At 39.7% G+C, this 10,323-nt stretch overlaps 1 protein-coding gene across 1 annotated transcript in view; it reads left to right on the top strand.

The window, feature by feature from the left end:
• The window catches only part of NIPSNAP2 (nipsnap homolog 2), a 34,121-nt gene that overhangs the window by 21,986 nt on the left and 1,812 nt on the right, over positions 1–10,323 (top strand). The window contains exons 7-9 of the mRNA XM_003794223.3: positions 775–806; positions 6,520–6,614; positions 8,430–8,513. Of these exons, the coding sequence (XP_003794271.1) occupies positions 775–806; positions 6,520–6,614; positions 8,430–8,513 (211 nt within the window). The remainder of the gene's footprint in view (positions 1–774; positions 807–6,519; positions 6,615–8,429; positions 8,514–10,323) is intronic.

The raw sequence follows: 10,323 nt of genomic DNA, 5'->3' as shown, positions 1-10,323 counted from the left end.
TTCATCTGAAGGAGGAACCCAACTGTGGTTTTGATAACTATAAATGGATAATTTTTACTTTGTATGTATGTTCTCTTCTTGCATCAAGCTGTAAAATATTACTCCTACTATGGGATAGGAACACAGTGAGTAATGGTATTTTGTTGCATTGTTTAATTCAGTCTTTCTCAATCATTATTTCATGGCACATTTGAACCTGTAGTTAAACTTCATGGCACGCTTAAATTATGTTAGGCAAGAAAATGAGTAGAAGAAAGAATATACTTACTGTGCTTTGAACTTGTTTTGAAAATAATTTAATTAACAGTCTATAAAAATTTTTACAGCACATCAGTATGCTGCACCACACCAATTGAAAATCACTGGTTTAATTCATTACATCCCACATTATTTTGTTTTGGGACAGAGTCTATGTTGCTGTGGGTGGGGTGCCATGGAATCACAGCTCACAGCAACCTCAAACTCTTGGGTTTAAGTGATTTCTCTTGCCTCAGAGTCCCAAGTAGCTGGGACTACAGGCATCTGTCACAACGCCCGGCTATATTTTTAGGGACGGGGTCTTGCTCTGGCTCAGGCTGGTCTCGAACTCTTGAGCTCAGCCAGTCCACCTGCCTTGGCCTCCCAAGTGCTGGGATTACATGCATGAGCCACCACACCCAGCCCATCCCACATTATTAAAAGTTAATTTTTAAGTTTGTCACTTGATATTTTTTATACTGCTGTTTCCATATGATCTTCACAGAACTAACAATCAAAATCTAAATCTCTTTTCAGCCAGGAACTATGATTGAATGGGGCAATTACTGGTGAGTATTTTACTGCCTGGTGAGTTTGTAAGTCTTATTATTTTAGGCCAGCTGTTCTTAACCTGTGGGTCATGACTGTATTAAAGGGTCACAGCATTAGGAAGGTTGAAAACCACTGATTTAAGCCATAGTACTAATTTGAGGGGGAAAAAAAATCTGAGCATCATAGCAGGACTTGACATTAGACTAAAGTTGTCTATTTTGTTTTTATTGAGTTGGTTTTTATTAAGAAATGTTTCAAACATATGCCAAAACAAGAGAGAACAATAACATAGATTTCCCCCCTTCCATGTTCATTACTGAGCTTCAGTAATTAATAGCACATGCCCAGTCTTGTTTAGGTCTAATTCCCCAGCCCATACTGTTTGGAATGAAATCCCAGTCAATGTTTCATTCATAAATATTTCAGTATTGTATATATTTTGAAAAGATAAGGACTCTTTTTTTTTTTTTATTAACTAGAACACCAGTACTGCATGAGGTTGTTTTGTAAACTTTTTGAATGTTTATCTTTTCTGAAACATTGCTTTTGTCCCATAAATAGACAATCTCAGTGATACTTTGCTTCTTTTTTTCTTATTTTGAGTAGCAAAATACCAGTTTTTCCCCAAATCTATAGATTGGCAGAATCCTTATCAAAATCCCAGCAAGCTTTGGAAATGCAGAGGACTCTAAATAGTCAAAATAACCTTGAAAGGAGAACAAAATTGGAGATACCATACTTCTTGCTTCGAAAACTGACTACAAAACTAGAGTAATCGGCTTGGCACTTGTAGCTCAGCAGTTAGGGCACCAGACACATAGACCAGGGCTGATGGGTTCAAACCCAGCCTGGGCATTGTGGCAGGCATTTGTATTCCCAGCTACTCGAGAGGCTGAGGCAAGAGAATCGCTTAAGCCCAAGAGTTCGAGGTTGCTGTGAGCTGTGACACCACGGCACTCTACTGAGGGTGACATTATTGAGACTCTGTCTCAAAAAAAAAAAAGAATATAGATAACCCAATTTAAAAATGGGTAAAGGATTTGAATAAATAATTCTCCAAAGAAAATATACAAGTACTCGCTTGAGCCCAGGAGTTGGAGGTTGCTGTGAGCTGTGATACCACAGCACTCTACCCAGGGGGATAGCTTGAGGCTCTGTCTCAAAAAAAAGAGAATATGAAATGCTGTAGCCATTATGGGAAATGGTGTAAAGGTTCCTAAAAAAAAATTAAAAATATAATTTCAGTATAATCGAGCAGTCCCATTTCTGCATGTATATCCAAAAGAATTCAGAGCAGGATCTTGAAGAGATACTTTCATCACCATGTTCATCACAGCATTATTCATAGTAGCCAAGAGGTAGAAGCAGCCCAAATGTCATCAACTGATGAAGAGATAAAGAAAATGGGATATATACATTTAATAGAACATTATGCTTTTTTTTTTCTTTTTTTTAAAGAAGCAAGTCCTGGCCATGTGTGGGGTGGCTCATGCCTATAATTCTAGCACTCTGGGAGATCAAGGCAGGATGATCACTTAAATTCTGCAAGACCAGCCTAAGCAAGAGTGAGATCTCATCTCTACAAAGAACAGAAAAATTAGCTGAGCATTGTGGCAGGTGCCTGTAATCTCAGCTACTCAGGATGCTGAGGCAGGAGGATAGCTTGAGCTCAGGAGACTGAGGTTGCTGTGAGCTGTGATGCCATAGCACTCTAACCTAGGCAACAGAGACTCTGTCTCAGAAAAAACAAAGTGACAGAAGTCCTGTTGAGGAAGAACTTTGAAGAGGACATTATGCTAAATGAAATAAGGGACTCAAAAGGACAAATAGTGTTTGATTCTACACACATGAGGTATTTGGCACTGTCCAAATCATAGAAATAGAAAATAGAAATGTGAGGGGAAAAAAAAAGGGAAACGTGGTTTCCAGGGCCCAGGCAAAGGGGAAAGAGGGAGTTGGTCTTCAATGCTGAGTTTCAGTTTTACAAAATGAAAAGGTTTGAGGATTCTTTGAGCAACATTATGAATATATTTGACACTGTTGAACAGTACACTTAAAAATGGTTAAGATGGTAAGTTTAATGTTACTTTTTTCTTTTCTTTTCTTTTTTTTTTTTTTAAAGAAACAGAGTCTTACTCTGTCACCCAAGTTGGAAGGGCAGTGGCACAGTCATTGCTGACTGCAGCCTCGACCTCCTCAAAACAGTCCTCCCATCCTAGCCTGTCAAATAGCTGGGACCACAGGCATGTGCCCCAGGCCCAGGTAATTTTTCTTCCTTTTTGTAGAGGCAGCAATGTTGTCCAGGCTGGTCTCAAAGTTCTGGCCTCAAGTGGACCTCCTGCCTCAGCCTCACAAAGTGCTTGAGATTATAAAAAAAAATTTTTTTTTACTTATTTTTATTGTGGTAAAAAACACAGAACAGGCTGGCATCAGTGGCCCACGCCTGTAATCCCAGCATTGGGAAGCCCAGCCAGGAGGACAGCTTGAGGTGAAGAGTTCAAATCAGCCTCGGCAACATAGCATCTCTACAAAAAAAGTTTTAAAAACAAAATCCAAAAAAATTTGAGCATTTTTTTCTTGAAACTTGAAAACTATCTGTACCTTCATTTTTTTTCTGGTTTTCTTTTTCTGTGGAGGATGGGGGTGTGTGTGTGTCTCTGAGGTAATTAAGCAAACTGTTAATTTTCTTTGGAAACTTTGTATTTCTATTTCCTAAGCTAGCATTTTATAACCTTTTTCTCCCACAAAGAGCATGAGTTACTTGACAGCTCTGACCCAGGGTTTCCTTGTCTATAAATGACTTTGCCTCTTACTTTCAACTTATCTATGGTTCTCCTTTTTCTTTTTCAGTTATGAAATTTCTTGCTTTGCATTAAATAATTTCTAGGATCTCTTCCAGCACTAACAGATGGTTCTATGACCTTTATTTCTAATGACTTTTCTTCTTGGATCATCAAAGACTAAATAATTCCAGTTAGAATTTCTTTTAATTTGAAAACTAAGAAATACATATTTGATTGTACACTACTATTATAGACACTATTTTATTTTGTCAAGTGATTTTTATAGGTTTTTGTCCTTTTATTTCAGGGCTATAATTGTAATTATTTTGCTCTCCACAGAATAGAATCACTCAAATGAGTTCAGTTTTTGAACGTTACTGATTAAGACTTGCTCACCCTGGAATCTGCAAAGATGTACTGGGGTTATTCACATTGTTTAAAAATTTATGTATGAAGCCAGTTCAGCATTCAGTTTATATTTTGGCACATAGGTAACTATTTAAGATGGTGATCTCCTCTTCGGTACATGCTTCTGATTATTACCAGGCTAAGGCAAGTATGTTTTCTTTGCCTACCATAACTCAGTAAGAAAATTCAGAATGAAGTGAATAATCTAGAAGATTTATCACTATCAATTAAAAGACAGTGTTTTTATTCTGCGTTAGAATAAAAACATGCATGTTAAAGTGATTTGTGTAATTTATCAATCATATTGGTAATTTTTGTGATGATACCAATCACTTAATTCTAAATGGAAAGGTTAAAGAATTTAACATTATTTGTGGATAACCCATAGGGTTATGAAGCAAGTGATCCCTCCTTCACCACTGAGAAACCTAAAAGCATGAGTCAGGACTCCATTGTGGTACTGAGCCCATGGTGGATGAGAGCAGAGGTGTACAAAGTGACCTGAAGGAGACTGGCTTCATCACCCACACAGCAGATTGTTCTTGCTCTGATTCCATTCCCCTTTTTGAGACATCACAATTGAGTATGTAGGAAGTTTGCCTCTAAGAAGAGAGTGCACTGGTCAAGCCACATCAAGCATTTTGTCCCTTGAGAATTGGGTGTCTTACTATAGACATGAGTAGATTGGTATCCTTGTTCATATGTCTCTAGCTCTTTTAAATGAGAATGAATCTCTTCTCATGTCCTGTCAATTCTGGAACCCTGAAGTGACTGAGGCTTCAGGCCAGAGCCTGGGCAGTTTTGATATAAATTCGCTGGGTAATCTGTGGTTTGGAGTCTCTTGACAGACTCCACTGTGCTTTTTCTGTTGGCATCTCATCACCATTTTCAAATGATCATCATTTGATCATCATCAAACCCCTTCCTTCATTTTCACCTTTGATTCTAGAAAACTGCTTTTAGAAGAATTCATACTTTTTTTTTTTTTAGAGACAGAGTCTCATTTTGTTGCCCTCAGTAGAGTACCATGGTGTCACAGCTCACAGCAATCTCCAGCTCTTCGGCTTAGGTGATTCTCTTGCCTCAGCCTCCCAAGGAGCTGGGACTACGGATCCCCACCACAATGCCTGGCTATTTTTCTTTCTTTTTTTTTTTTTTTTTTTTTTTTGGTTGCAATTTGGCCGGGGCTGGGTTAGAACCTGCCACCCACAGTATATGGGGCCAGCGCCCTACTCACTGAGCCACAGGCACCACCTGGAAGAATTCATACATTTTTAAACATTTCTAGGAATTCAGATGCATTGCTAAATACAAAAGTAAAGTGCCTGATACAAATATAACAGGTGGTGTTTAAATTAAAGAGCTGATTCCTTTGCAGTGGGAAATCTTAAAAAAGAAATTTTATGCAGGTGCCAATTTTTTATTTTGACTTACATAGATACAGTGTACTATGGTATCACTTTCCTTCATGCATGGTATATAATGAGTGCTTTTTGGTGCTCATTTTCTATAGGGTTTGCTCTAATAAGAAAGAAAAAAACAATAGACAAGGCATCTGCATCCTGAATAGTGGTGGTAGTTATGATGTTTTGCCAAGAAGCTTTGCTTTCATGGTTTTTCCATATGTTGTTCAAAAAGGTTGCAGAATCCTGGAAACTAAGAGGGAGGAGATGAGGGGGAAGGGATAAAAACTAACCTATCCTGTGTAATGTACATTATTCTGGTGGCAGGCATGCTGAAAGCCCAGACTTTAGCATTATACAGTTCATCCAAGTAACAAAAGCACTCGTACCCTCTTAGTATTTTGACATTGTTTAAAAAGGTTGCAGAATGCAGAATCCCTCTTACAGTTCAGAGAGCAGGTGTGTTTCTCAAGAATTCTCTGTCTTTGGCTGATTTGAAGGTGTGCTCCCTTCATCTCTGTTTTGGTTTTTTTTTTTTGTTTGTTTTTCTTTTTCTTTTTGAGATGAGGGTCTGTTTTTGCCCAGGCTTGTTGGAAATGCCTGGGTTCCATTGATCATCCCCCCACCCCCAACCTCCCAAGTAACTAGAACCATAGACTGGCACCCACTGCATCAGCTTCATCTCTGATTTCAATCCCATTCTCCAGGGGCAGTCCCTGTGTCCCTGTGGGGATCTTTGGTATTATAGTGTCCAGATTTCCCTCACTTCCTCTCAAAGAGTGTTCGGAGAAGCAATTTTTTAAGCTGGTGGGTCCTATCTCTGGCAGTTTTTTTGACTTTATGTCAGTGAGCAGTGCAGCCACATGTTCTCATGTTGGGGTTCATTTTTAATAGTTGTCATTAAATACTGTGTAATTCTTACAAAAAATGATTAATATAGCTACGGAAAGGTACACCTACATTTTGCAACCATTGAAGTAACTTTTGATTGCATTTGATAATACAACAATATGATGATTGCTTGAAAAAAAATTAATCCTTTATCCTGAACAACTTGCCCTGAGTATGGAGATTTCGTCTATTCATTGTTTTTAACCTATCTAATTCAGTATCGGAACATTGTTCTTCTCTTACAGGGCTCGTGCAATTCGCTTCAGACAGGACAGTAATGAAGCAGTTGGAGGATTCTTCTCTCAGATTGGGCAGCTATATATGGTGCATCATCTTTGGGGTATACGTTTTTTCCTTCATTTTTGAGTTACTGGAATTTGATAGGCCATTACTAAGTTGTACTAGGCAGTAGAGCAAACATCGAGTCAGTAACCTTAAATTCTCTTCCAAATGCAAGCATCACAGAGGGATGGGAAGTGGTGGGCTATCTGGAACTAAGACTCAAAGATCCCTGGCAAATCAGCAAGCTGAAAATGAAAGTGGAATAATGGTGGAAGGAATGAGAGTCAGGTAACCATGAGAGAGGGAGGATAATGAAGTGGGCCCTGCCTCCCTTTCCAGACTGACTTCCCATTGCTTCCTCAGAGATAGTTCTGCATTTTACCTGAAGAGGCAACTTCCTGTGCACACACACCCTCACTGCCTGCCTTCACAGATATGGTTCCACCATCCTACAAGGACCTTGAACCTCTCATCTTTTCTATGCCCACTCACTTTTGTTTGGCACCATTTTAGGAATCTTTCAAGGAATCTTTCAACACTTATATGTTAACCCCCTCCCCATGAATGTCACTCTTCTCCTAAGCCCTCAGAGCCCTGTCTAGTGCTGGTTGTGGCTATTTGTACCTGTCTGCCTGCTAGAACATGGACTGGATCTCAGTAATAGCTTGAAATAGTACTGCCAGTACATTCTGAACACATCTGTAAAAGGTTTTTTAAGTTAAAGGAAAAGCATAAGTCATTTCCAGACTATCAGTTAACCAAGTTATTGGCTTGACCTGTGTTGTAACCCTGGCTATCCTGCTGTGTTAGCATAGCAGGGCTTACAAAGATAAGAATGACAGGACTGGTGGTGCCTGTGGCTCAGTGGGTAGGGCACCAGTCACATATACCTAGGGTGGTGGGTTCGAACCTGGCCTGGGCCTGCTAAACAGCAATGACAACTACAACAAAAAAATAGCTGGGCATTGTGGCGGGCACCTGTAGGCCCAGCTACTTAGGAGGCTGAGGCAAGAGAATCGCTTAAGCCCAAGAGTTTGAGGTTGCTGTGAGCTGTGACTCCATGGCACCCTACCCAGGGCGACATAGTGAGACTTTTGTCTCCAAAAAGAAAAAAAGGAAGAACAAGTCCTGTGAGGAAATGCCATGTGTCCCAAAACAGAAACTGGAACTTAGAGAAAGAACCCTGGACAACTTTTAGTCTTAACTAAAATGCCTAGCAGGTGTTTTCCTGGTAAGTGGTTGGGAATCAAAAACCAAGGCATAAGGCATCTGTATGAGATAGCAATACCAAGTACTAAGTGATGGCTTTGATCATGCTGTCCCCTCCACCTACATCACCTTTCTTCCCATTCCTGTGTGTCAGTAATGTCCTTTCCAACTCTCTCAAGACCCACCTGGTCAAATCACACCTTCCAAGCAGCTGCCCCATTCTCCATTTAGCACAGTGCTCACAGGGGTTGACCTTGCGTTTGAGCATCTCCTGTTCTTCATTGCATTGAATGCAGTCTCTTGCCCACATCAGTGCGGTGCTTTGTAAGTGTTGAACAAAATCAAATTTGATATTGCTTATCTGTAGTCTGTTTCTGGTTATGAGTGTAGCATGTTATTGGAAAAGTTCATTTGGTTTATAAAGATAGATCTTGGATTCACTAGATTGTAAAGATGAAGAGCAAATTATTTTGCTTCTCCCACAAGGCCTAACATAATTTTGCACAAAATTACTAGCTCAACAACTTTCCCAGTTCCCAGACTAAATACCCAAAATAGTCTCTGAGAAAACTAGATGACTAGCTGAATCAACACGTTAATGGATATACTAATGGAATGTAGGGTGTTATGTTTTAAGTCTTTCTTCTGTGTGGTTATTTTTAAGCTTATAAGGATCTTCAGACCAGGGAAGATATACGGAATGCGGCATGGCATAAACATGGCTGGGAAGAATTGGTATATTACACAGGTAATGTTTTAATAGGCATAAAATATCTGATTGTTTTTGTCTTATTATTGTTTTAATTATATTCTTAAACCCAGATGCTAACATGTTATTTTTTTTTTAAATAGCATGTTGCCAGCATGGTGGATGGACTATAAGGTTAGAGGAGAGGAGATAGTCAAATTTTTTTCATACTTACATGACTTTTTTTCAATAAAGAATATTCATCTTTCATATATATAATGTTATACAGTTTTCAGACCTTTAGGTTTATAAGTTTTATTTTTTTGTAGATTGCTGTATTTTCTGAAAATGTATTATACAAATAAATTTTTTTTTTTTTTTTTTTTTTTTGAGACAGAGTTTCACTATGTTGCCCAGGAGAGTGCCATGGCATCACAGCTCACAGCAACCTCCAACTCTTGGGCTTAAGTGATTCTTTTGTCTTAGCCTCCCAAGTAGGTGGGACTATATGCACCTGCCACAACACCTGGCTATTTTTTTTTGGTGGTAGTTGTCATTGTTGTTTGGCAAGCTTGGGCTGGGTTTGAACCTGCCAGCCTTGGTGTATGTGGCTGGTGCCTTAGCTTCTGAGCTACAGGCACCCAGCCTTTTGTTACTTTATTGATGATTACTTGGTCCACTATGCTCCTCACAGTCACACAACTTTTTTAATTTATTTTTTTGTTAATACAGAGCCTCAAGCTGTCCCCCTGGGTAGAGTGCCATGGCATCATAGCTCACAGCAACCTCCAACTCCTGGACTCAAGGGAGTCTCCTGCCTCAGCCTCCCAAGTAGCTGGGACCATGGGCACCTGCCACAACGCCTGGCTATTTTTTTTTTTGGTTGCAGTCATTCTTGTTTGGCAGGCCTGGGCTGGATTCAAACTCACCACCTTAGGTGTATGTGGCTGGAGCCTTAGCCACCTGAGCCACAGACATGAGCCAGTCATACAACTTTTGACGAGTTTTTGCCATCTTTTCATCAGTTCTGCTTATTAGTAGCTATCCTGCCCTTTCTTTATCAGTGATGCTTTCTCTCCCCTTAGGAAAACGTTTAATCCATTTGTATACTGCCATTTTCTTTATGGCGTTATCCCCACAACCTTGGATTAACATGTCCTTGATTTCACTTCTACTCTTGCCAAATTTAACAAGGAATTCGATATTTGTTTATTGCTCTAATTCAAGTTCTGATGCTGTGACAGCACACAAAAACACACAACAATAATAATGAACACCACTCAGCAATATTTCACCACAAATTGCCATGAACACACTTGAGAGACATTGATATACCCAGGTTATGAAACGTTACTGAATTGTTTGTACAGTGCTGCCAGTGTAAGCACATGGAGGCAAGTTCACAAACTTAATTGTCAGACCTTGTAAGCAATGGTTTCTTCAATATGAAACCTAAGGCACAAGCGACCAAAGAAAATATAAATAAATTAGACTTCATCATAATTAATTTTTTTGGTTTGGGCGGTGCCTGTGGCTCAGTGAGTAGGGCACCGGCCCCATATACTGAGGGTGGTGGGTTCAAACCTGGCCCCAGCCAAACTGCAACAAAAAAATAGCCAGGCATTGTGGCAGGTGCCTGTAGTCCCACCTACTTGGGAGGGTGAGGCAAGAGAATTGCCTAAGCTCAGGAGCTGGAGGTTTCTGTGAGCTGTAATGCCACGGCACTCTACTGAGGGTGACAAAACAAGACTCTATCTCTAAAAATAAAAAATAAAAATTTCTACTTCAAAAGACATTATCTGAGCCCAGGAGTTGGAGGTTGCTGTGAGCGTGATGCCATGGCACTCTACCCAGGGGGATAGCTTGAGGC

This window comes from Otolemur garnettii, unplaced genomic scaffold, assembly GCF_000181295.1.
Source record: "Otolemur garnettii isolate 467f Iridium unplaced genomic scaffold, OtoGar3 scaffold00077, whole genome shotgun sequence".
NCBI classification, from domain to species: Eukaryota; Metazoa; Chordata; class Mammalia; order Primates; family Galagidae; genus Otolemur; species Otolemur garnettii.
Note: the sequence above shows the minus strand (reverse complement) of the source record. Positions and strands in the feature narration are given on the sequence as shown.